The sequence below is a fragment of the Phocoena phocoena genome, chromosome 1 (genome assembly GCF_963924675.1).
Source record: "Phocoena phocoena chromosome 1, mPhoPho1.1, whole genome shotgun sequence".
NCBI classification, from domain to species: domain Eukaryota; kingdom Metazoa; phylum Chordata; class Mammalia; order Artiodactyla; family Phocoenidae; genus Phocoena; species Phocoena phocoena.
The window spans coordinates 57,155,496-57,182,511 of NC_089219.1; the positions used below are offsets into that span (position 1 = coordinate 57,155,496).

Genomic DNA, 27,016 nt, shown 5'->3' on the forward strand with positions numbered 1-27,016 from the left:
GTATTTGGCTTCTCAAATCATTTTCACATCAATGGTTCATTCAATTGACAGTTTACCAATATGTATGGAGTTCCTACTTTACGTGAGGCAAGTTGGGAGGTCCTGCAGAGGGCACATGAAAGGGCTCAGAACTGGAGCCCACCATCAATGGGTCATTGATGAGGGGAGGGGATAGTCCATGGCCATATGAGTTGTAACATGAGGAAATAACCCTGAAGGTACAGATGAAGCACGCTGCGCTTTTCAGGAAGGAAGAAATTTCCCTCTTTCCTTCTAGGTTCTTCTGGCTGGTCTAAGAATAAATGAACATGAGACAGATTAGTAGGAGAAAGACACACAGAAGTTTAATAGCATGTATACATGGGAGAGGCCCAGGAAAACTAAGTAACTGGACAAAGTGGCTGAAACCCTACCTTAAACACCATTTTCAGCTAAAGACCAAAGAGGATATTGTGGGGTAGGGGTTTGGGACTTGAAAAGGAAGGAAGGCAATTGACGTGGAAGTGGAAAAGCAAATGTTTGGTAAATAAATGTTTGCTGGACCATGCGGAGACAGACAATGGCACACAGAATGGAATTTTAACAAACAGACTTCGCTGGGTTCCTCCCTGTCTACCATACCTAGCTCATACTATACTTATCTGTGGTCAGAGCTCCCTTCCTCTATTTACATTCTTTTAGGCTGTTAAAGGTCAAAGTTTCTTCCTCGGTCTTTCGGGCCTTTTCAGCTTGAAATAATCCGTATGCTATGCCAAGAGCATTTTGGGTAGCAAGTTCTCCTCCCTACAACAACATTCTTTGGAGAAGATGGCATTTGACCTTTGAAGGTATGATTCTGATAATGGGTTTTTTTTTCCCCACACATCCAAGCAATTCTCTGACACCACCTGGGTGTCCTATAATTCAATTCAGTTCTGACATTAATAACTTGGAGATAGCGTCAGATCCCGCCGGTTAAGTGCTCAATCCTACAAGACTGCCCCTCCCCCGCACACCCCTCTCCCACTACACACACTGGGGACACCAGTGGGAAGCCCAGGCTCTTGCCGGGGCTTCTGACCCACTGGCTAGAGGTTGGAGCTTCCCACAAGCCCTTCCTTGGGTTCAATGAACTTGCTAGAGGGGCTCACAGAACCCAGAGAAACATTTTACTTACTAGATCACTGGTTTACTATAAAAGGATATGACTCAGGAACAGCCAGATGAAAGAGATGCAGAGAACAAAGAGGGTGCCGGGGGAAGGAGCACAGAGCTTTCCCGCTCTCCAAGTGCATCCCTCTCTCTGAATCTCCACGTGTTCACCAACCCAGTCTTTTTGAGTTTTTATGAAGGCTTTGTTACAAAGGCATGATTGATTAAATCATTGGCCACTGGTGACTGAACGCAATCTCCAGGCTGTCTCCCCTCCCCGGAGGTTCAGGGTGGGCCTAAGGCTCAAACTCTCTAATCACAAGGTTGCGACCCCTGGCAACCCCCTCCTTAGGTTACGTAGTTGCTGGTCCAAAAGTCACCGCATTAACATAGCAAAAGACACCTTGATTGCTTTCCTCACTTAGGAAGCTCCAAGGATTTTAGGAGCTCTGTGCCAAAAATGGAGCCAAAGGCCAAATATATATGTATATTTCTTACCATAACTGGCAATGTTATAGAATGGAGGGGATACTTAAATGTGCAGATTTGTGAGAGGAAAGCTTCCTTCACAGAAGCACGGCCTGAGCGACGTCAGGAAAGGAAGAGCACATGTTCAAGAAAAAGGAAGTGATCAAGTTTGGCCTTGGCAAACTATGAGTTAGTTCTTTCCCTCATTCATTCATTCATTCTTCCATGCAATAAGTATTTACTGAGTGGTTGACATATACAAGCATATGTTGAGGCCAAAGAGCAGACTTTGAATGCCAGACTAAGGAGTTTGGAATTTAATCTCTTAATTATTTCTGAAGACCAGCCCTCGGCATTAGTGCAGGTGTTATCAGCAGATGGGCTAGTACAAAGAAAATGCACTTTGGATGCAGAAAGACTGAGCTTTGAATCCTGACTTTGCTGTTATGAACCATGTATGCTTCAGCATATTTCTTAACTTCTCTGAGCTTCAGTTTCCTTATCCTTAAAGTGAGATGATGATACTCTCAATGGAGGCTGAGAAGTACCCAGCACAGTGCCTAGCAGAGAAAAGCACACATTGGATGGCAATTTCCCTTCGCTTGTCACCACAGGAGAGCAGAATGTGTGATCCCAAAATATGCCACTTTGGCACTTGGATTATTTCGAGCTGAAGGCAATCAAGACCCAGCAGATTCAAGATAAACTTTTACCTCTCCTTCAACTACCTAAAATAATTGTAGTTGGGGGCCTGGCTGAAAGAGCAACAGAGCTAATATCAGAGATAACTTTTATCTGAATGACCCATCTGTATGGCAGAGCAAACGTCTAATTACAAATCATCTGCTCTTCTCATTGTCTGGTGAACGACCCTCCTAAGCTTTGAAGCCCTAGGCTCCTGTTCCATTCCTTAGCTCAGGGTGACAGATAAGTCCCAACTGCTTGACTTGCCCTTGGGTCTCATATTCTTATGGGGCTCCCTTAAGTATGTAGTTAAACTTGTTTGTCACCTGTTCATCTGTCTTATGTCGATTTAATTAATAGACCAGCGAAAAGAACCTAGAAGGGTAGAGAAAATTTCCTCCCCCACATCATACATGAAAATTTCATGCCACAGAGTTTAAAAGTACCTTGCCTAGAATCACCCAGCTGGTAAATGAGTGATACATATGAACCCTATCCATCAGACCCTGCGACAATAAGATATTTTTACCTTGAAGCTATATTACACCTAAGGGACCAAAAATGGATTTGGAATACTTTAAATCTAGGAAAGTAATTTTGTGGCCACACCGGTAGGGAAACCCTTCCTTTTCAACCCCTTTGCAGGCCATTTAGAACTTGGCTTCCTTCCCAACCTTGCCTGTGCATCAGAATTCACAGAGCAATAGTAAAGTTACAGATTCTCATGCCTTGTCCCAGATACCCTGAAATAGACCCTCCAGGGATGGAGAAGGCAATCATATTCTCAATAGCTCCCCAAGTGATCAAATGGCGTCCATGTTTGAGACCCATTGGCCTGGAGTGTCACTCTCTTGCTCACTGCTAATATCCTGCTTGCTCTTTAGTGGGGCAGACAGCCCTCTATACCAATGGCTCTGGAATGTGGCCCCCAGATCCACGTGGCATTAGTTAGAAATGCAAACTCTCAAGCCCACCCCAGGCAGACTGAATCAGAAACCCTGGAAGTAAGGTTCATCAGTGTGTCTTAATAAACTCTGCAGGTGATTCTCTGCACCCTAAATTTTGAGGGCCACTGCTCTATCCTATTTCTGGGAGGCTCTCTAGCAATGCACCCTGAATCCTGGAGAGTCTGGCAAAGCATGAGAAGGATGGCAAGAGCAGCAAAGAAAATCAGGGTTTTGGGGGGAGGGGGGTAAAAAAGATAAAGAAGGAAGAAAGAAAGAAAAGGAGAAGGAACCCTAATATTTGTGGAGCATGAGTTTGTTTGCTTGTTTCATTTGACTTGCTTTGTGATACAAGAATAATGCTCAGTTTGACCATGGAAAGCCTTTTCCGTAAGTTAGGCCACCTAGATTGCTGTTCCTAATGGCTATGTGACTTTTGGCGAGTGATTTCATCTCTCTGGGTCTCAGATTTCTGAGGTGGAAAAATGGGAGGCCTGGGCTGATTAATCTCTAAGAGCTCCTCTGGCTGTAACTTTCTATAGCACCGCCCAAAGGAGTTGGGATTCATGCATATATTTGGTGTCATTTCTGAGCAAGGGTATCATCTTTGGAGGGCCTCCTGGGGCAGGGAAACCTAAAGCAGAAGGACTGGTTAGGGACCTGGAGTAAATGACTTCCTTCCTGGAGTGCTACAGCATCCGGGAGGCTATGCATAGGGAAATTCCAGGCCATCTGGATGTGAGAATTGCAGTCACCCACGAGTTATAGGAGCCCGCCTTCCAGAGATAGCATTACGTCACTAGGTAGCTCATTCTGACCTGGAAAACTTCTCAGTGATCATGGGGGTGCAGGCAGGGGTATTCATACAGAGACTCAGACCTTCCTTTCTTTCCCTCTCCACAGGAGGTCTCCAGCTGCTAGTCAGCCATCTGTCTCCAGAGTCAACCTGCCAGGTAAGCCGTGTCATGAGGCTTATCTCCATGTTTCAAAATAACAAATGTGCCTCTTTTCCAGAACCTTTTGTAGAATAATAGCATTTGTTTGCACATCACGGCCCTCCAAATAGGTAGGTCTCTTGGTGACTTTTTTCAAAGGCAGGCTGGAGCTTTACTTCACTCCATGTGAAACCAAATGAAAAGCAGTATGAAATAATTTTCCCATCCTGTGCATGCCTCGGCTTTCAGAATGTGATGGATGTGTGGTCATGCTGCTTCCCAGAACAAGAGCAGGAGTGCAACTATGACCTCAGCTTGCCGGCCCCAGTGAACTCCAGGAGAGCTAACCTCAAACGTCCCAGGTGCTCCCACATTGGCCTGAGGGCCCCATGGTGAATGTTAGTGGTTTTCCTCTTAGTGTCAGCTATACATCCCAATTGAATCTACATCCTTTCCAGGTGTGAAACCAAAGGCTCTTTCCAGGTCACAAATCATTTCTTTTGGAGGTCATCCAACTTTGTTCCTCAAAGGTGTTTTTTGTAAGAGAAACCTAACCTCTCATTTTTTTTTTAGTACTGTGCATACGATTTTCATGTGGAGTTGAGAGCTGTGGAGAGGAAGGGCCACCTTGAAGGAACATCTTGGAGACTTGTTGGACATAGAATTCTTCTTGCCATAAGATGCAACCAGTTAGATGGCATTTTTGAAAGTGCAAAGTGCAGTTTTTCCTCTTTAATCTGTCCCACTAGTATGGCAGTGGATTTGAGTAGAGCCACAGGACAAACAGTAAGATGAGCTCATGCTGAGATCATCTAACACCTAATGTTGCCTCATAGGTTTCTGTTTCCCTTTGCTTTATTCTTATGATCTTCCATGCTCGGATGTTGTGTTTTCTTGCTGATATGATGGCCATACATATAACAGAAATAATACAAAAGTCCAACTTTTAAAAGAAGAGAACAAAGGCAGTATGTTCCATTGGCTCACTGGCGTTTGAAGTATTAATGGTACATGCTTTAAAACATATGTTTGTGAGAAAATATTGAGAACAAGAATAAAAGTAAAAGGAAGATATTAAGCAAAGTCAAGTTTACCTCTAGAGCCCCATGATATGAAATAGAAGAAAATGGTACTCTATCCGTGGACTTTAAAAATGTGGTGTGCTGATGTACTATGTCCTTTAGAAGTTTTATAAAACGAAACGAAATAACTAGAGTGTTTGAACATGTAACTGGTGTTACATGCTAGAGATCAAAGGGGGTGGTTTCGAAACTCCTGTCATTTCATCATCTTGGCCCACTTGTGAGACACCATCACTACCATTTCTATTAGCCAAATTTACTAAGATGGTTTTGACAACAAATCGAATATTTAAGCTATGTTTTCTTTTAATAAATACTGACAAACCTCAGGAGAATATGTGATATTTATGGTTCTATAAATTAGCTCATTAGCCAAAGATGATGTTGGAAAGATCATGTTGTGATTATTGGCACAGTAACTACAGCTTGGCAAGTACAGAGTCTCTTGCTAAATTCTTTTAAAACAATGGAGCAAAGAAATGACAATACCACTTAGGCAATTTGTTTTTGTCTGTCTTTGTGGCAAACTACAAAAATTCTGACTTTTCATTGAGCAGAGAATGTAGCGATACCAATTATTACATAATTATAGGTTTCAAAACCTTCTTAATGCTTAACCACAGTCAAAAAAGGAAGGAGGACACACACATCCTGTGTTTTGTTTTTATTATCAGCTTAAATAAGTCAGGCAGATTTTTCCTGTTATTTTAATATTTATCAGCATATGACAAAGAGGTGTGTTTAAATAGAAACTTTAAAGGGGAATGAAAAATAAGTGGCTCACAGCACACACAAAAAATGAAAGCTGCAGTGCTGCTTTAAAAAATGATATAACGTGGTGATGAGATCAGGTTTTCATTTATTAGCACTGATGCTGAACTCATGTATTTCATTTGAAATCTAAGATAAAAGATACAAGAAACCACAATAATTTAAACAGATTTAACAACAACCCAGTTTGTTGGGAAAGCCTGGCTGACTTAGGTTACTGTATTCTTGTGTAAAAATCAAGTTTAAGAGAGAGATAGAGAAAAGCCAGAGGAAAGATTTTTTTTTTCTTTTTAAAACGTTTTTTAAAATGCATCTAAATGAAGGAAATGCAATTCATTTTAAAAGTTAGTTGTCAAAAACCATGGTTAAATTGGTACATTTGCCCTTACAAATTGATCATTAACTGAAAAAATTCATAGGGGAAGTCAAAGCAAATCTCTCAGTCTGCAGTACCTTTCTCCTCACGGTTTAACCAAGCTTATTGTTTTTAGCTCTCATGCTACAATACAGATTTCCCTCTTCTGCAAAGGCATCCAGATTTTTTTTAAAAACTCAATGTAATTGCTTCCTTTTTTGTGCTATGGAGAGAATTCCATTCTAGGATATACTCCAATTTGTGGCTTATATGTTTCCTCCATTGGAGCTCCTTGAAGGCTGGGACTGTCTATACCTTATTCCTCTCTTTATCATATAAGATACTTTTGCACAGTTATTTTCACATAGTAGGAAGATAGGTAAATGTTGAATTGAGCAGGAGAACTGCATAAAGTTTAAGGACTTTATCTTAAGGAAAATGCTCATAAATTAAATTTTAATAATGAGTCAATATTTTACCTCCATGGCTATGAAAAGCCATGCATGTTTTTACTGTTAAAAATCAGTTATTGCATTGAAATTGAAAGAAGTTCGAGACACATTCTATAACTGCACTATCTAAATCTATATATTAGTATGGTCACATAGATTTTGAACAAAAAAAGTTAAATCAAAAAAGTTAGCATTTTATACTTTAAATAGGAAAGCCAGAGTAAAGTAATAGAGGATTTAAAAGCCAGAAAATATAGCAATGTGGAAATCATATGCTCCCACATTAAGGAGGAAATGTAGTAAATCCTCCTGGGGGTGTTGAAAATGTTAATGCTGTGGAGTTTAATGAGCATCTCGATTTTTATCACATTTTGCCTTTTCCCAAGCATGAATTCCAGGCCTTCTCTACATGATATGTAAGGATTGGAACAGAAGGGAAAAAAAAAAAAAGAATTGAAAAAAGAACACTCCAAACAAGGCAGGAACTTGATAATGTATCGAGGAACTTGGGTTCTGTCATCTATACACATTCAAACTGGAAAATTGAAGTAATTCTCAGGATTTCAGGCCCCCAAATTATTTTCAACAGGAAAAAAAAGATAATTGAGGAAAATCACTGTGTGTGTGTGTGTGTGTGTGTGTACATGATTGAGTGTGTGCATATGTATGTTGTATGTGTAGTGTGTGTGTGTGTGTGTGTGTGTGTGTGTGTGTAGGATAATTGTCCCACTTTTCCCACCCAAACCATCCCTTGCTTTTGCATGCATTTCAGTAGTGATCATGGGTATGTCATGAAAGTAAGAATTTACTGAAAAGATAAATTATCAAGTGTTCACTGCCTTTACGAAATGATCATTTGCTTTGCAAAGGATTAGAGAAGTATTCCTTTTAATGACCAGCGCTTCTGATTATTATAAATGTGACTTGATTTTTAATAATATGTATCATATATGGAACATTTTAGCAGCCAAATCAATGTGTAAGGTGGAATATTCTACACTAATTTTCTTCTTCCAAAGTTTACTAATAAACGTATTGAGCAGGAACATCACCCATGTAACAGACAAGATGTTTTGAAGAACAACCCCCAAGGCCATGGGTCATCGGAAATGACAGCAAACCATACAAAGATGACTAGAGCATTGCCTTGAGGACTTCAGGCTAGACTGCTGCAGACCTGAAGTGTCTCTCAGCCTGGGTATGCACAGCCTCGGCTCATAATGGTTTTCAACATCAGTCAATTAGCTGTATTTCAGGAAAAGCCTGTGTATGGAGAAATAGGATGAGACAATACAGGGCTTTCCAGTAAGTCTGAAATAGCTGAGCCTAAGTGAGAAACAGACTTAATTAATATTTTTTAGTGCTCATGGGAATCCATTTCTTCTAATATGTGTCCTCTAGGTCATTCTGGGGAGGAAATGGCTTTTTACCGGTTGATAAAACAGAAGAGACTTTCTCCTAAGAAGCCTGTTTCTCAGTATGAGTTCCTCCCATGTCTTTGCTTGATTATGAATATTCCCCTGGAGGTTCATGTGTGTGTGTCAGACGCAGGGTCTATTTGAGGAGTAGACAAGAGGCTCAGTGAGTTACCTTGGATCTTAAGAAATTCGGAAAGTCATGACCTTGATTCAGTTTTCATTCTTTGCCAGAGCAGCCAGAGCCTAGGCTGAGAGATGGGCTGTGTGTGCACCAGTAAAGGGCTATCTGAGAATGACAGCAATGGCCTGAGAGCTGATCTGAGTCAGATGACTGGAAATGAAGCCCAGCTCAAGCAGAACGTTTTCTCGCTTTCCACATTAAGCAAGAACTGTCAAGCAGGGTTACAACACTTACAGCAAATACTAATAAAATCAATCTTGTTACCAAAGGCTATGGCCACTCATGAAAAAGGAGAAATTGGAGGGAATTACAAACAAAAAGGAAGGAAGGAGCAAGAAAGAGAAAGAAAAAAGAAAGAAAGAAAGAAAAAGAAAAAGGGAGAGAGAGAGATAGAGGGAGGAAAGGAAAAAAAGAAAAAAACAAAAATATCAGATATTCTTTTTCTTTGTTCTGAATGCTGTGTGGCCTGAATTATTGGGATAATTGCCTTAGTTATTCACCTTGAGTATTTAGGCAGTCTGCATACCGGACGATAGGGCAGATGCACTAGAAAAGTCCTAGTCATTCGGAGAATAATTTCAAAAATGGTTGTCTTATAAGAATTGCTTTTGTCTAAATTAGCCCTCCTGTTGTAAGTTTACCTCAGAGCATCAACATTAAGCTGTTTATATGGATTTGCAATTATTCCATATGCATCTAAAATTAGGTAAGTGTAAGTTGCAAAAAAAAAACATTGACAAGTCAACTAAAGTGTGAATAGTTAAAATGTTACCCTTGAGCAAACGTCACCAAAAATAATACCCTGCTCATTAACTGCTATTCCACTATTTGGAAATTAATTTCTAAATTTAGTGTGAATGTTTCTTAGTATTAAATGGAACTGATGAGACCCTTAGCATCTCAACTCTCACTTGCTGCCTAAAGACTGGAGTTCATTCCGCCTTGATTCCACTTCACGTTTTTTGTATTGCTGAGCAACAGCATCCACCCACCCCCCTGAAAGTTGGAATCATGCATGTTAGTAAGTATTTCAGTTATGCTATTGACGTCAATGGAGTCATTAAATAGATTGCTGGCCCTCCCAGAAGCAAATCACTGCCAGGGACCTAGATACAGACACGTTTTTTACAAAGACAACCATCAGGTTTTGCTATAGCAGTGAGCCAGAGAAAGGGAAAAGTTTATACTGTAGCAGACCTATCTCCAAACACAGTTTCTTTCTTTTTTTTGCCTCTTAGTTCCGGCCTTTCTTTCTCTTTGGTTACAGTAAGCTCAGACAAAGCTTAGATATTGTTGCCTGAGGGCTTTGTGTGCAAAAGCATCTCCTGTCATTGAGACCCTAAAGGGAGACACCCCACTTTTAAAAATGTGTCTCACCTTTAGCTCTGCACAGCCCATCCTGATGTTTATCTGGTGACATAAATTATCTAGGCAAATCACTATTGTCTACCCGTAAGACCGTGCTTGATAGTTCCCTGAATACAGTTTCCTGCACATGTACATGCACGCACACACACACACACACACAATTTTGCCCTGTCTGTTGCTTCTATGTGTCTTCTAGCCGCAGCCTGTCATCTATGACTCAACCTCTATGCAGCCAGCCGGCACTGTGCTGTGGCAGCACCGGGGCTCTAAAGCAAAGGTGGAGGACGAGGCTGGGAAAAAAAGCTTCCCTTGTCTCAGCTGCTTCATCCGCAGAGCCCCGCAGGAGGCTGCCCACGTGCCTGTGTCCTCCCAAACCCCAGCTGCTGCCAGCCTCAAGCCTGGTCATGCAGCTCCCAGGCGTGTCAGAGAGAGCCCTTCAGGAAACATCTGTCTGTTTCTGGGTGTTCTTGACAGCTCTGTTTACCTGGACGGCCCCAGGAGTCAGAGCCAAATCCTCCCCTCACACCTGGAGTCTCCTGCCTCCCTCTCCCAGGCTCAGAGTCAGGGAACCATCTTGAGCAGACAGCTTTCTTCATATCCGGTTGTCAGAATCTACCATGTTGGTTCAGCACTCATCTCCCTTCTCCACCCTGTCCCTTTCCTCCCCGCACTCCTTATCAGTAAGTGTGTACATACTTATCAGTAAGTATGTACAGGAATGCTAGACATCCAGCCACCTTTAGTAACCCCTTTGGGTTCATCTGGAGGCCCAGACCCATCCCTCCCTCCACCTCTCCTTCTTTTCCCATATTCCTGGCTTTGAGTGGCTGTTCACTATCCTTTATCCTGCTCTTCGCCTCCCGCAGACAATCCTTGTAGTCATTTCCTCTAATCGTACACCCTCCTTTTCCTCCCCATCTCCTCTCCTTCAGTTTAGCGCTCCATCTTCCCTTCCTAAACCATTGTGGTGGCCCTCCAACTTGGTTTATTGTGCTCAGTCTTTCCCTACTTCAATCCACCTTCTATTCTGGTACTAGAATTATTCTTCTAAAACCCAATTATGTTGTTTTCTGAGTTGGTTAACCTTTACTTTTGGGATAAGATCCTTACTTCTTACCAGGTATGCAAAGTCTTTCAGAATTTGTTTCTAATTCCTTCTTTGTCCTCACCTCCCCCTTTAACCCCTGGCCCCGTGCACAGCTAATGGCTGAGATGCACTGAACTTACTGTCCCTCAAATACATCAGGCTCTTCCTTGCCTTCCTGCCTTTGTACATGCTGTTCCTTCTGCCTGGGCTGCACTTCCCCGAAAATATCATTCACATATTCAGCTCAGAGATTTTCTTACGTTGTCACGGTGAATGAGTTCTTTATACCATCTGATTATTGGACTCTAGAGTCTGGATTAAACTAAATATAGAGTCTCAATCCAGTGCCTGATATATAGTATATGCTCAGTAAATACTACTTCCTTTACCCATTCCCATCTGGAAAGTGCATTTCTTATCCTTCAGATCTCAACATATACGCCATCTTCCACAACTCATCCAAAACCACTCTCAATTATTATCTCAGAATCTCAATTATTGCACTTGTTGTATTATGCTGTAATCTTTATTTTAATTTTCACCTCTTCTAAACTGAGAGGGTCCCAGATAAAGTATGAATCCTCTTTATATATATCCATAATTTATAGCATAAGATCTGGAACATATTAGATGCTCAATAAATGCTTATGGAATAATCAGACAAAAGGGTGAATGCTTGTTCCTGAATCAAAAAGGATTGGAAAGGAGCTGAGGCTCATAGTTGGCTTCCTTCGGCCTGGCCTAAATATCTTCTAGCTCTCAGGCATGTGCCCAGTACCAGCATCCCTGGATAATCTTGACTGCAGGTGACTTTCCTTCACTCAAAGTGAACTCTTTATTATCCATCACTTCAGCAAGAAGCGACAGTGTTAAAAGAAATGGAAAAAAATGAAAATGGCTATATGTGACTAGTTTCTTGCACTATACTATGCTCTTCATGTCTAGCACAGAGCCTGGCACAAAGTAGGTACTCAGCATATTGAACTGAATTGGCTTGGGATCATGGGTCGGCCCTTTAGACAAGTTACTTCTCTGAGACTCAGTTTTCTTATCTGGAAAATGGGTATTTTAACATTCTACTCTTAAAATTGCAGGAAAGGCTAAATGAGAAAAGCTATGTATAGGGATTAACAGTGAAGACTCTGGAGCCACACTGCCTCTCTCAAATCCTCGCTCCACCACTGTGTGATCTTGGGACAGTGTCCCAGTTGCCTCCTCTGTAAAGCTGTGATGGAAATCGTACATATCTCCTATGTTGGTTATAAGAATTAAATACATAAACACATGTAAAACACTTAGAGTAGCTCCTGGCCCTTAGAAAGTGTCAATATTGGTATCGATGTTATTAGTGTTGTACAACACACTTCCCACAGCACCCAGCACAAAACACATGGTCAGTGTGTGACAGGTGAGAGCTCAGGCCTGCTGGCATCAGTAGGGAACCAAAACAAGCCTTGTAGAGATCTTTCTAGAAGGTTCTGATCACGTTCTCTTTCATAGTAATACAATCTAGAAGGCAGTCTTTTTTTGAAAGATTCTTTCCCCCTGAAACCACGAAAATCTGATTTTATGGAAGTAGATTTAGAGCTGAAGATAGGAGTCTCCAGGACATACAGTGGGAAGCTAAGGGAGCTGGGGGCAGAATGCAGCTGTTACCAAATGTAACAGAACACGACACAAGTGTGACTTTTTCTCTTAAAAACAGAGTGTGAAGAAGAAAGTCCAATTAGCATGCTGATAAGCTGGATCTTAGTCAAGTGAGAGTTTTCTTTTGTATAAACCTGAGAGGACTTCACTTTATAGGATAGAATAATTGCAGCTACACAACCCATTACGGTTGTATGTAAAAACCATGTTCAGGATTGGGCACACACCTACACGGGCACAGGTGCTTCAACCCACAGAGATCAGCAGAGAACAGCAGCATAAGGCAGTGCAGAGCTTCTTTTTGGAGAGAAGACAGAACCTACTAGCAGAGTCAGCATCAGAGAGGGCTTTGAGTCCTATTGGGAAACTTTTATGCCTCTCTCAATACCCCCGTGTCCACCTACTCCCTTCTCTCCTCTTTATTGGGAGGGAGGAAGATGAGAAGGAGCTCGGGTTGGCCTAGAAAAGGATGAATGTGGACACTGGGAGCTGAAGGAGGAAGGAAGAGGACCATCTAAATTCCCCTTTCTCCCTCCTGCATCTGCAAAACCACTTGGTCCCAGGCGGGCAGGGTGAATTCATCTTGCTTGCTTCTCATCTGGCCAGCACTTCATGGAGTTGCCTCCAGAGCTGTTCTCGGAAACCAGGAGCATTTCAGGGAACAGCCCTTTCACCAGAGAGAAGAGAAACAAAGCAGGGACTGTCCCCGAGAAATAGAGAACAGGCAGCAGAACTCACTGGATCTTTGTCTTGGTTTATTGTCTTGACTTACTCCCAGCTAGAGCTATTGACATGGACCAAAAGTGACCCCTCGGAGGTTTGTGTATTTTTCCCACCCCCTCTTTGACTGTGTCCTCGGAGCGAGCTTGGGCCATGGCGATTATCCAGCTCATTTGATCCGTGGAGGCAGCCAGGTCAGATAATGCAGCCTTTGCCCCTGTCCCTCAGTTACTCTTTGGGCTTCACATTCCTGGGGTCTAGTCTGGCTAGTGCTGCTTGTCTAGTACATTAGATCATTTCCAACGCCCCACATGCCTGCCTCTGATTGCAGGAGAAGAACTCCTGTTCCATGCTGGGCACTGTGCTCGGCCCTCTGCAGACATTATTTTCTCACCAACTGAACTGTTTTGCCAATGTTATTGTCCTTGTTTCACAGATTTAGAAAAGGAGGCTCAGTGGGTATATGGGGGCTTACTCAAGACACACAGTTAGTAAGTGATGAAGTCCGAACTGAAACCTAGATCTGTGTTTCTTGAAAACCCATGCTCTTCCCTCTAATCTAGACCACACCGTCCTGGCCTCCCCACACTGTAAACCTCGGATGTTATAACGAACGGAAAGGGGGTGGTTAGAATTTCACAACAGGAGAGAAACCAAAGGAACTGAGTTATCTGCAGCCTCAATAAGTACTATATAACAGAGAATTTCCCTTAATTCCTTTGTCATCTATCCCTTTCATTGTAACGTGTAAGTCTTGAGAGAAATGTTTCATATACGTCCATTATTCATTTATTCAATAAACATTTATTAGATGCCTACTGTATATGAGACACTGTACTAGGCACTGGGGATACAATGAGAGAGAATTCAGAGGAGAGAATGAATTCAGACCCTGAGCTTGTGGCGCTTACTGCACAGGAAATGTCAAATAAATAAGTACATGATTATACATTTGATCACTGTAATGAAGAAAAGTACAGAATGCCATAATATCGCCTCATTTTTTCACCCGTGAATGTGGGAATAATACTAGTTCTTCCCATAAGAATTGTTATAAAATTTAAATGTTATTGTAAGTAAAGCATTTAGAACATTGCCTACCAACTAGTGTTATTTACTGTTTGCTCTAATTATCATTATCATTGGTTATGGTTGGGATTAATGTAGGTTAGGGGATGGGGAAGCCCTTTGTAAATACATGACTTGGACTTGAGACCTAAACACTGAGTAGGAGCTGGGTGGGTGGAGACAGTGACTAACACCTAAAAGGTGCTACAGCCAGAGACCTGGATTGATAGAGGGACAGCGAGGCGCAAGGCCAGAGAGGTCCAGAGAGGCCAGATGGGGCAGAGCATTTGTAAGCCATGGTTGAACGTGTAGCTTTTATTGTAGATCCAGTTGGGGAGCCGGTAAAGGATTTTGAGAACGAGGTTGACATGATCTGATTTGAACTTTAAATACAGTACTTCCTGAACCACAAGTCTGGGCTCGTGCCACACCTCCTATGTGCTCCCTAGCACCTGGGCTTTCTCTATCAAGATATTCAGCACCTGGGCTTCCCTGGTGGCGCAGTGGTTGAGAGTCCGCCTGCCGATGCAGGGGGGACACGGGTTCATGCCCCAGTCCGGGAAGATCCCACGTGCCGCGGAGGGACTGGACACGTGAGCCATGGCCGCTGAGCACCTCAAAAAAAAAAAAAAAACGATACTCAGCACCTGCCCCTTCTGTCCACCTGCACAGTTAAGAAGGCAACCTCGGAAGGCAGACTGCCTGAGTTTAGTTCTGGTTCTATTCCTTTCTTTCTGTATGATTGTAGGTAAGTAATTCAATATCTCTGGGCCTTGGTTTCCTCATCTGTACAATGGGGAAAATAATAGGACCTTTGGCATAGGATACTATTGTTATGAGAGCTAAATTAATTTATGTAAAGTGTCTAGAACAATGGCTGGCACTCAGAAAGCACTAAATAAATGCTAATATTCTTAACATATTGTAACTGCCTGTTTTCTTGATGGCTTATACCATTAGCTGTATGGTCAGTGCCTGGCACAGGGCAGGTGCTCAAAAATCTACTGAAAAAAGAATTAACAACGAAAGAGAGGTAGTGCAATGAATTGTAAGTAAAAGGAGAACCATATGGCTGTTCTACTCATGGGAAAATGGACTTCCTCGAGTCAGGGGTGGATTCTGATAAGGAGGAACTTACTTATGGGGGGACAGAGAAACTGGATGACTCTGCAGCTGCCCGGCTGCTCCAGCTTTGGAGAACTTGAAACAGTGGGACAAAAATTTGTTTCAGAATCTAGGTTGCCATCTGCACAAAAAGAAAATTGGGCTCATGAAAGAAAGCTGTTTCATTTTCCTAGGCTATGTGACTGTCTCTCTGAAGGCAAAGGCAAGGCTGACCCTCCGGAATTCTCTGTGTGCTCGCTTTGGAAGGACAGTCCCACCAAAGAGCCAACCATCCTACGGAGAACTTGACACTGTGATTTCCTTTTCATCCCTGCATTGCTAGTAGGGCCTCAAGCTAACAGAGGCTCAGTTCTAGGAAGTCAACACACGCCTTAAGTGTGGTACCTAAGCATGGAGAGAGGCTTTTCACATGTTTGTTTGGGCAGTCTTAGGCACTCAGCTCCTTTACATCTCCATGCAGAGTACCTGCCCAGACAAACAATGAATCCTTTGGCTCCCTAAATGTGCCAGCTCAATGCCATGTGCATGTGTGCGTGCGTGAGTGCGTGCACATGACGGTTCTTTACTTTTTTATCCCAGGGGAAATAAGGGTTCTTCTCATGCCTTTTGTCAACACGATGCGTCTCTGTCTTCACTGACCTGGTTTTCCATTATTTCTTCCTCTCTCATCACAGTTTTGGCCAGCCTGTCTCTCTTTACCCTCAGAACGTTTCTAGGCCTCCCTCTGATTTACCACTCTCTCCACGCCCCTCACACTTCCAAATCACCTTCCCTGCAGTCCTTTTTTTTTTTTTTTTTGGGTGAGGGGAGGCCACGCTGTGAGACTTGTGGAATCTTAATTCTCTGACCAGGGATGGATGGAACCCATGCCCCCGACGGCGGAAGCATGGAGTCCTAACCCCTGGACCACCAGGAAATTCCCAGTCCTCTTAATCTGACTCAAAAGTTACCTACGGGGCTTCCCTGGTGGTGCAGTGGTTGAGAGTCCGCCTGCCGATGCAGGGGACACGGGTTCGTGCCCTGGTCCGGGAAGATCCCACGTGCCACGGAGCGGCTGGGCCCGTGAGCCATGGCCGCTGAGCCTGTGAGTCCGGAGCCTGTGCTCCGCAACGAGAGAGGCCACACAGTGAGAGGCCCACGTACTGCAAAAAAAAAAAATAAAAAAAGTTACCTATGGAAAGCCTCTTGCAATTAGTCCTGCCTAGTGTCAGAACTGCCCACTCTAACTACATTATATTGGACTATGCATGTTCTGTGTTGCTTTTTAAAAGCATCCTAGTTCTTTAGGCCATGGGCCTAAGTTCTTTCTACATCATTCATCCATTTGTTCAGGTTTTAGTGTATACCTTATGCTACATTTTTTTATTATGGCCTGTCTCCAAGCCGGTGGAGAGGGGAAGTACTAATGTGAATAAGACACAGAATCTGATCTTGATTGCGCACCACGTAGAAAGAAGACTCTAGAGAAAAAGCTACATGAAGATATGTTCCATATCAGTCAGGATTCTCCACAGAAACAGAGCCCGTGGGAGACTCTATTTACACGTATACACATACATACATATGTATATGTGACTTATTTTGAGTATTTGGCTCATGTGATTGTGGGGACCAGCAGTTTGAAATCCACAGTGCACACCGGAAATTCAGGCAAGAGTTAACGCTTCAGTCTCAAGGCAGAATCTGTCCTTTACCCAGCAACCTCAGTTTTTGCCCTTAAGACCTTCAACTGATTGGATGAAGCCCACCAACATCATCTGAGTCATCTCTTTTACTTGAAGTCCACTGATGGTAGATGTTAACCACATGTACAAAATGCCTACAGCAACATCTAGATCCGCGTTGATTAAAGAGCTGGGTCCTAGCCAAGTTGACACATAAAACTAATCATCACAGGGACCAACCAACCAACAAAAATCTCATCTTGGGAATCAGACCAGAATTATGCCCTGCTCTGCTACAAATAAAGTATATAAGATCCAGGAAAATAAAAATCTTTACATTTCTTCTGATTAATCGAGACTATTCTTCAAAACACAGTAAAATAACCATTCCTCTCAGCTCACAGAAATGTTTTGAAAACCATATGATAGTTTTGAAAGACCAGGAGTGCAAAGTGGTGGGATTCAGAACCTGGGATGGTGGCCAGGCAGCGGCAGCACACTGCCTCAGTGCTGGTGACACTGCATCAGCATCCGGCACGTTGTTCTCTCTATTGAGTGGCTGTGAGAGAAAAGAGAAAATCTTGGGCTTCACAGGATGTACAATAATGCCAGTTAATTTGTGCCCCATGTCTAGAGACCACAACCAATGATATTAGACTTAATAGGGAGAAATATCTCAAAAAAGGTTAATTTTGGCCTGAAATATCTCAGGGTGGTGGGAGTGGAGGAGTGAGGTGGGAATCCTCTTTATGTATATTACTTATTTCCACCAAATGGGGTTTGAAACATTCATGTCCTCTTACACAATTTGGAAATTTTAATACCAACCCTATTCTCCGGGTCATTCTTGGGACTCCTTCTCAAATGTGAGTTTGAACATCTCCATTATCTCCATTTCCCCTCTGAGTCCTGTGCTCCTGTCACTGAGAAAGCATGTATTCAGAGCTGAAGCCTCCAGCCCCTGGGCACAGCACTTTGCACCAGGCAATTCTCCATACCCTGTTCACAGGCTTGTGTTCACCAGGGTTCCAAGTGGCTGCTCTCACCTCTGCATCTCAGTAAGATCCCCAGGTATTTTAATCCTAAGGCACGTGGCTCCTGTAACCCCTCCCAGTCTGGAATATCTCAGACCTATGATCCTGCCTTCAAGGTGCAATTTCCTCCTAAGTCTCACTGATCTTTTCATAAAGAATTGCTCTCAGCAAATTATTTAACTGTTGATACTTTCTGGAGTTTAGAGAATTAGCATCTCACCAGATTCCTTTTCCCCAAATCTTACCTTTTCTTCAGGTCTTGAGTAACTTGTTTTACTCAACTTCTAGAAACACTTACCTCTACCTCCTCTTTTTCTACGGCACTGGAATGTGCTACTTCTCATCTCTTTCCTAATTTTGTTGGAGGAATCACTTATTACCCTCCCCCCCGCCCTGACTCCTCAAGTTTCTGTGGAGGGAATTCACTCCAGTCTTTGACAGAGAATGGTCTTCACCATTCTGTGCTACCAGGGCAGAAAGCAAAGACAGATTACGGTGGGTGGAATTTGTAAGAAAGATTTTTGTGTCCATGAGCCATTTGCCCCGTTAGAGATTTGGCAGAAAATAGAAGGGGTTTCTCTGGAGAGTGACTCATTCTGCCTTCCCCTGTTGGAAGAGCACTTGTCTAGATAGATGTAGAAAGTTTAATTTGGGACTCCATCATTCAGCAGAAGGGTGGACTTGGTCGATTCTGAGATGTTTCTGCATTAGGAGTATCTGTGAGAGAACAGTGGTTTGATCAATTAGTTTCAGCTCTACACTGCCCCCAAAGTGTGTATTTCCAAAGAGCTCTCCATAAAGCACTTGTTTCAATTACAAGGCATGGGAGAGAAGTATTAACATACTATTAGACCACTACTAAGTAAATACTGTATTTACTATTAGGAACTCTGCACATGAGGTCTCTTTTCTTCTTCAGCAACCCCCTATAGAATCCATATTATTGTTCCTTTTGTTAATCAATGAAATCCTGCCTCAATGAGGGTAACTAGCAGTATAATTGCACTCAATTAGTAAGTAACAAAGCTAGGATTTGAACCCTGGCTTGTTTGACTCCAAAGCCTATATACTTGGCACTAGCCCTCTGTGCTATCAGGTAAGTACAAGTGCCTCTGGTGATGGCCACACAGGTACCTGCCTAAAAGGTACACACACCCTGGGTTTGGTGTTTACATCTGCTGCTTCAATCACGTTCAGCTTTCTCTGGACAATACCCTTTTGTTCCTGTGCTACATTTAATCTATGCCTTACTCTGGATTCTAGGACGAGAGAAAATCTAGAGGAAAGTGTGATTCAAGCCCTTGTCTCCCCTCAAGGAAATCACTGAGCCAGTGGAGAGGTGACAGTCTTCCTCTGTTCTAGGAATAAGTCCTCTTCACTGAAGGATATTTCTTTTGGGTATTGAGTAGGACAACCTGGCAGGAAGAGGAGGCAAGGGAGAAATTTTAGGACAGAGCAGAGTGGTGGGTCAATTATCTCTGGACCATTACTCACAGCTGGGAAGATATCCCGGCCTCTGACATCACAAGGAGCAAGAGTTCGATTTCAGATCTGTAGTGAAACTGGGGCTCGGCTCACTTGAACACAAGGAGGCAGCTGTCCAATTCTAGGCTGGCTCTGGAAAGTCCCGTTTTGAATAATTTGCCTCTTACGGTGTTTGTTCAACTTCCCTACCTCAAATGAAACTGTGTGACTTAAATGAAAGAGCACTGGGCTGGAACTCAGGAAACTGAATTTTAGTACTGGTACCAACCAGGTGTGTGACCTGAGGTAAATCTTTTAACCTCAGACTTAGTCATCTTTATTTTGAATTATTTTGAGTCTTTGAGTCTAGAATCCAATCTTACAGAGCCTTCAACTTCCAAAATGGCTCCTGGCCCAGAAATGGTGGTGTGTGGGTGTTGGGATGGATCATTTTTTTTGTCAGAGAAGAAATAGCCTCTGAGCTAGTTACTGGTGATTCTGGAGTTCAAGCCCAGGTCTCATGGGTTTGGCTCCAAAACCTCCACCCATTCCCACCCTGACTTTGGCTATATTATTGTTACATAACACAGTGCATCTTTATTATTTTCCTAATCCCTGCCAGCCATAGTTGGCACAATTCAACAGCAAATGGTCATTGAGTCCTTATGAGTGCTGGGGAAACAAAAATGAAGCGGGGGGGGGGGGTGGTCCTTCAACCCAGCTTAAAAGCATTCTCATAGGGAGATTCTGGAGCCAGACTGCCTGCGTTTAGATCCCCGTTCTACTACTTATCAGGCTAATGACTTCTTAAACCTGCTTTGATACCTCAGAGTCTTCATTCTAATTTCTTCATCTTTAATACCTTCCTCTTAGAGTTGTTACGAAGGTTCAATGAGTTACTTCATATAAAACATTTAAAATAGTGCCAGTCATAGAGTAATGACTGAATACATAATTGTTGTTCTTGTTACTATTATATATGTTTGTTAGCCCCCTTATGGCAGGAGTCTGGGAAGGTTGCAACCGGGTCTTGTTCATCGGCACTTAATGAAAGTTTGCTGGATGCAGTTATTCAACAGCTATGTGCAGTGCTTGTACTATGTGCAAAGCCCTCTGCTTTGGTAGAATCCAACAGCCTACTTAGGAAAAAGTCACTATGTCTTAGAGCTTATATAATTATAATTTGAAAACTTTTTTTCCTTAAATATTCCTTTCTAGTGGCCGTTGTTTAGAAAGGGTTAAGGAAGGACTTAGGAGGAAAATATTCTTCATATGTACTTATTGACTTAATCAGGCAAGCCATCTGGAAGCAGAGGGGTTAACAGTAGGCCATTGGGAAGGTTAGAGTCTTTCTTAAAGGAAAAACCTCTTTTAGAACTCTGAAATCAGACATTCTCTCATTCACTCACCGTCTTTTGTTTCATTCATTCACTCTAAAAGCACCCAGTGACGACTCACTATTACGTGAATCAGGCATTGTGCTGGGTGATGGGTACACAGGAGTGAATAAGATGCAGTTTCTTCTCTTGAGGAGCTCAGTCTTGTGGGGTAGACAAACATAAATGGTTATGTAATAGCATATGATAAGAATTTGCCTGAGGCATGAGCGCTCTGGACACTCAGAGGAAGGCCGGTGGTTGGGAACGGGCTTCTACCCTCGGTACAAATAACACTCTGTACTGTGCTATACCTAGGAATTTTATAAATAAGTTGTTATTGAATTTAAAAAAATTAGTATTTCCTATAGCCAGATCCTTCATTACACAGCTAAGTTTCTTTTAGCCATTTCAGCTCAAGTCAGTGTGTTCACTGAGTACCTGTTATAACTAAGTGGATTAGGAGAATATGGGTTAATTGTTTTTCATTGTTTATATAATTATTATTTTTTATGATTTTTTTTATTGGAGTGTAGTCGCTTTACAGTATTTTGTGTTACTGTATACTGTACAGCTATATGTATACACATATCCCCTCTTTTTTGGATTTCCTTCTCATTTAAGTCACCACAGAGCACTGAGTAGAGTTCCCTGTGCTATACAGTAGGTTCTCATTAATATGGGTTAATTTTGTCCTGAGCCACTAGAACGATGAAGGTATAGGAGATATGATTTGAACTCTGCCCTGAAGGATGGGTAAGACTTCACAGGGCAAAAGTTGAGAAATACTGTTCAGGAAAGTAGATCAAGGAATTCATGGGAGAGACTCTGACAAGTACAGGTTTCTGGTAACTGACTACACTGCTGAACTGAATGAAGAAGCATTTTCAGAACTCTAATGGAAAACTGATGAATTCATAAAAGTGCCAACAAAAGATCAAGATGAAAAAAAATTAATTACATGGGACTGAGTGAACCGATGAGGATATTATAATTTTTGTGACTTTCTGTTTGAATAAAAAAAAAAAAAAAAAAAGAAAGTAGATCATGCTCAAACAAAGGTATAGTGGCCCAAAGAGTGTGGGCTGAGTTATTGGAACGAAAGTCATTGTGAAGGATTCGTGAAGGGAGGATAGGGGGAGTAGGGAGGAAAGATTGGTGGGAAAACAATAGGGGGCTTTGTATACCTAGCACACGAGCTGAAAATTTATTTTACATGCAGCACAGAGCCACTGATATTTGTTCTGCAGGGGAGCACGTTGTCAGAGCTGTGCTCTTCAGGATGGTTAATGTGGTGTGTTTGCTATGGTGGCAGGAAATAGTGCCAGGCTTGGAGTCAGAAATCATGAGAGAATTTCAGTTCCTCCATGGACTAGCTGTGTGATCTTGAGCAAGTTGTTAACCCTTTCTGAGCTTTATTTTAGCCTCCTCACCTACATGGTAAACAAGATTAAACCTCCTTAAAAGAGCAGCAGCAAAAACAACCACAATTTTCATTGATCACTGCTCCCTGTGTAGCATTGGGCTAGGCCATTTCTATGTAATGTTTAAGCCTCAAAACAACTCTATGAGTACTTAATATGTTTACCATATGATCACTCTTAGGCATCTATACAAGAGAACTGAAGACATATATATCCACAGAAAGTCTTGACACAAATGTTCTTAGCAGCATTATTTACAATAGCTAAAAAGTGGAAACAACCCAACTGTCCATCAACTGGTGAATAGATAGAAAAAGGTGCTTACATCCATGCAATGAAATGTTATTCACCAGTAGAAAGGAATAAACTAAGGATACATGCTACATACAACATGGATGAACCTCAAAAGTATTACATTCAGTGAAAGAAGCCAGACATGAGATACTCCATATTGTATGATACCGTAAATTGTATTTTATTTGCATGAAATATCCAGAAAAAGCAAAGAGAAAACCTGGGGCAGGGGTAGGAGACAGGGATTAACAGTAAAGGTTCATGTGGGATCATACTGGGGTGGTAAAAATGGTTTTAAGTTGATCTATGTTGATGGTTGCACAACTTAGTAAATCTACTAAGAATCATTGAATTGTACACTTGAAAAAGGTGAGGTATGTGTCATGCAAAATAGCCTCAATAAAATTATTCTTAAAGCGAAAACAACTCTATGAAGGAATTCCTGTTCTTATCCCTGCTCTACAGATGAGGCTACTGACTTTCTCAAAGCCACACATATATATGGAATCTAAGAAAAAAAAAATGTCGTGAAGAACCTAGGGGTAAGACAGGAATAAAGACACAGACCTACTAGACCATGGACTTGAGGATATGGGGAGGGGGAAGGGTAAGCTGTGACAAAGCGAGAGAGTGGCATGGACATGTATACACTACCAAACGTAAGGTAGATAGCTAGTGGGAAGATGCTGCATAGCACAAGGAGATCAGCTTGGTGCTTTGTGACCGCCTAGAGGGGTGGGATAGGGAGGGTGGGAGGGAGACGCAAGAGGGAGGAGGTATGGGGATATATGTATATGTATAGCTGATTCACTTTGTTATAAAGCAGAAACTAACGCACGATTGTAAAGCAATTATACTCCAATAAAGATGTAAAAATAAAAAGGATTAAAAAATAAAGTAGAGAAGTGATGGATATGTTAACTAAGCTTACTGTGGTAATCATTTCACAACATATATGTGTAGCAATCATCACACTGTACGCCTTAAACTTACACAATGTTGTATGTCAACTATATCTCAATAAAACGGGAGGGGGGGGGAAGTAGTGGAGCTAGGATTGGAAACTCTTTCTGCCTGATCCTGAGCCCATGCCCTTGGCTACTGTTCATACTGTACCCTTCTTATGTGACAAAGTGGTTGTGAGAATTAAGTGTAGGATACTCATTTGATCACGTTATACACAAAACGGGCATGTGCTCAGCTCTCAGAAAATCTTAGCAGATTCTGATTTTGGCAGCTTTTGGCCAGATGGATTAGAGGGGGTTGAGAGGAGACCTGGTAAAGGGCAGTCCAGGCAGAAGGTACCAGGAGACTGCCCAGGGTTTAATCAGGAGGAAAGAACAGAAGATGTAGAAGAGGAAGGCCAGCTAGGATTAGGGTCTTATTCGTCACATATTTTAACTTCTCTAAATAAACATGTAGGATGCTTGGCTCTACTATGAGTTAAAACAAAGAACAGAGGTCTTTCTTTCCTTCAGCAAACAGCTGACACACGTTCCCATCATAAATTTTGTAATTCAGGATGTAAAACCAAATCCAACAGCCCAACCCAGCCAGAAGGTTAAATAAATAAGTGCTAAATAAATAAATGTAGATGTCGTTCCTTTGCCCATGTGTCTCTACAGAAGATGCCACGTGCTTCTGTTCATTGAAGTCTACTAGTCCGTTTCTTTCTGTGTAAATTTGGGGAACCAGCCTGCTCAGGGTTGTGAGTTGAAACTTTAAGGAGTTGAAACTTTGGGGATTTTTTTTTACATTTTCCCATGAAGAGCACCACTGTTAATAATAATTCTGAATCACAGGTGAGAGATCACACCTAACATCTCCTCTTTTGTTTTGAAATGCTGTTAAAACTCAAAAGGCAGAAACACAGCCCACAGCCTTGGCAGATGTCAGACTCTGCAGGACTGAATGGGGTTTTTCCTGAGTTACTTTCTATGACGGATACTTTGTGACCCAGATGTGTCTGCCACATGGAGAAACTTTATTATTAATAAATCCACATTCCCTCCAAACAAACAAGACAGCATGGCAAACAGTGGTGTTTGCTCTGTTATACATTTGGGTTGGTTTTTCATCGTTTCCAAGGACCAAGGCCCTGGATGTTTCCCATTGCACTGGTGAAAAAAAAAAGATGTGAGAATTCAATTTGCCTATTTTGGCCACATAAACATGAGACAATTTGTGGTCACCAAGTCAGGACTCCTCATTCGGGAGGGCCTGGTAGCAACGGATGGGGCTGTGAGGCTCCCTAGGGAGGACAATATTGAATCTGGAAGTGCATAGGATCTAGGCCGTGTGGTAAGGAGACTATTCAGAACACCTCCTGGTTTTATGGCATTCAGTCTTTGAGTCACAGTCCCCAAAGAGCCAGAAAAAGCTAGTGTGTGTCTGCCATGGTAATTAAGTGTTCAAGTCTGAAGAAGCTTGAAGAAATCTTACATGTAGCAAAACTACTTCTGCCAGCTTTGTTCACTGTTTCGAGAGCTCACCCAATCAGAGCTCGTTCAAGATCCCTTTATTGGACACTGACACTAATGTGTAGCACTGTCCCAAACACTGTGAACAATATTAAATTAGGGTCCCAGCCCTTGAGGAGATTGCAGTGAGTGAGGATGGGAATATTTCAGTGTGAAACAGTTAATCATTTAAATAATGGTAAAAGTGGTAAGAGGTGGTTTCCTCCTCAGTGAAGCCTTTCAGAGCTGCCCCACCTTCACCACCTGTGTGTCGAAGGCTCATGTCTGAACTCAATTTGATGTAACTCTACTAGAATGGGATCACGGAAAGGTCATAAATTTTAGAGTCAGAAACACTCAAATCTAAATTCCCCATTGCCCATGAATTAGCGGGATGGTAAGCTCCCTGAGGACAAGTCTGTTTAAACATGGTGTATCTTAGAACTCGGCACAGTGCCTGACGTTTACTAGACACTCTATAAATATTTGCTGTTGAATACCTAAATTAACAGTGGAAGCCTAGCAAAGTTAACCTGTGAGTCCAGAGTCCCCCACCGGGGTGGTACAGGAGTAATCACACCTGCCTGATAGGCGTTAGGAAGTTGTCCAGAATGATGTTTGAGGATGGAGACTCTGGAGTCCCTCTGTCTGCGCCTGAATCCCAACCTGTCATTTATTAGTTCTGTGGTTTTGAGCAAATAACTTGTCTTTGCCTCAGTTTCCCACACTATCAAGTAAGGATAATATTGTAATACTTCCTACCTCTTAGGTTTGTTGTGAGGATTAAATGAATGAACATCTGTATAGTCCTTAGACGAGGGCCTGGCACATAGTATGTGCTGTAAAAATATTTGTTAAATAAAAAAAATAAATAAAATATAAATAGAAAATGGGTTTGCATGGGAATTAATGAGTGTTGATGTTGTAAAATGCTTAACATAACCTGGTTCAAATGATGCTGAATAAATGTTAGTTCAAAGAACTTTATATTTGATCCTCATTTCCTAAGCCAGTGCCTGGCTCATTAAACAATGCACAAAATGGAATATAATTATTAAGAGAGTGCTATTAAGTTTTCTGAGGATCACGAGGACCTCGTGGGCTAGCAATACGGGGAGGGGTTTCATCAAGGACAGGGAATTAAAGTTGACTCTTGGTTAGGAATTAAATAGTCAGGGTTAAGGAGTTCACGGAGGAGGCATATAATCTGCATAAACTGGAGGGAGGAAAAATCCAATCACAGTCACAAGATGCTCCATCATCAACAGGACTTGGCACCACTTTCTGGAAGAATAATTTGTCGTGGTCCAGCTTTTAAAGTGAGTTTGGCCAAAACTCTGCTTCAATCCTTCTAGCGTTTCAACTGTTCAGATTAAGACTTTGATGACTGCTTACTTATTCACTCATTTTTTGAGCAAGTATTTTGTAGATTCCACTAAGTATCAGACATTTTATTAGGGAGTGGTGAGTAAAATAGAAATGGACCTTACCCCTTTTGGACCAGGAGGGAGATACAGACTATGAACTGAAAAGTAAACAAATTCTGGTAAGTGCTTTGAAGTATATTAAGAGGGCACAGAGGTAGAAAATAATGGGAAGGAAAGGTAGGTTGTTTAGATGAGAAAATATCTCTCCAAGCAGGTGACATTTCACCTGAAGCCAGAAAGCTAAGAAGAAAAAAGGGGAGACTATTCCAGGCAGGGAAATGGAATGTTCAAAGATCTTGAGCTTGGTGTATTTAAGAAAGAAGGCCAGTGTGGCTGGAGCAGAGTGACCTGGGGGAAACAGGTAGAAAATGGGGTTGGAGATGGGCAGGGGTTTAATCTTGTGGGGCCTTGTAAGGGATAGTAAGGAGTTAAGACTAT

The 27,016-nt window shown here is 42.1% G+C and overlaps 1 protein-coding gene across 2 annotated transcripts in view; it reads left to right on the forward strand.

Moving 5' to 3' along the window:
• PDE4B (phosphodiesterase 4B) overlaps positions 1-27,016 on the forward strand; it is a 618,793-nt gene that overhangs the window by 505,961 nt on the left and 85,816 nt on the right. For both annotated transcript variants that reach the window (XM_065885940.1, XM_065885988.1), the window contains one exon: positions 4,131-4,180. In XM_065885940.1, coding sequence (XP_065742012.1) covers positions 4,131-4,180 — 50 coding nt within the window. The remainder of the gene's footprint in view (positions 1-4,130; positions 4,181-27,016) is intronic.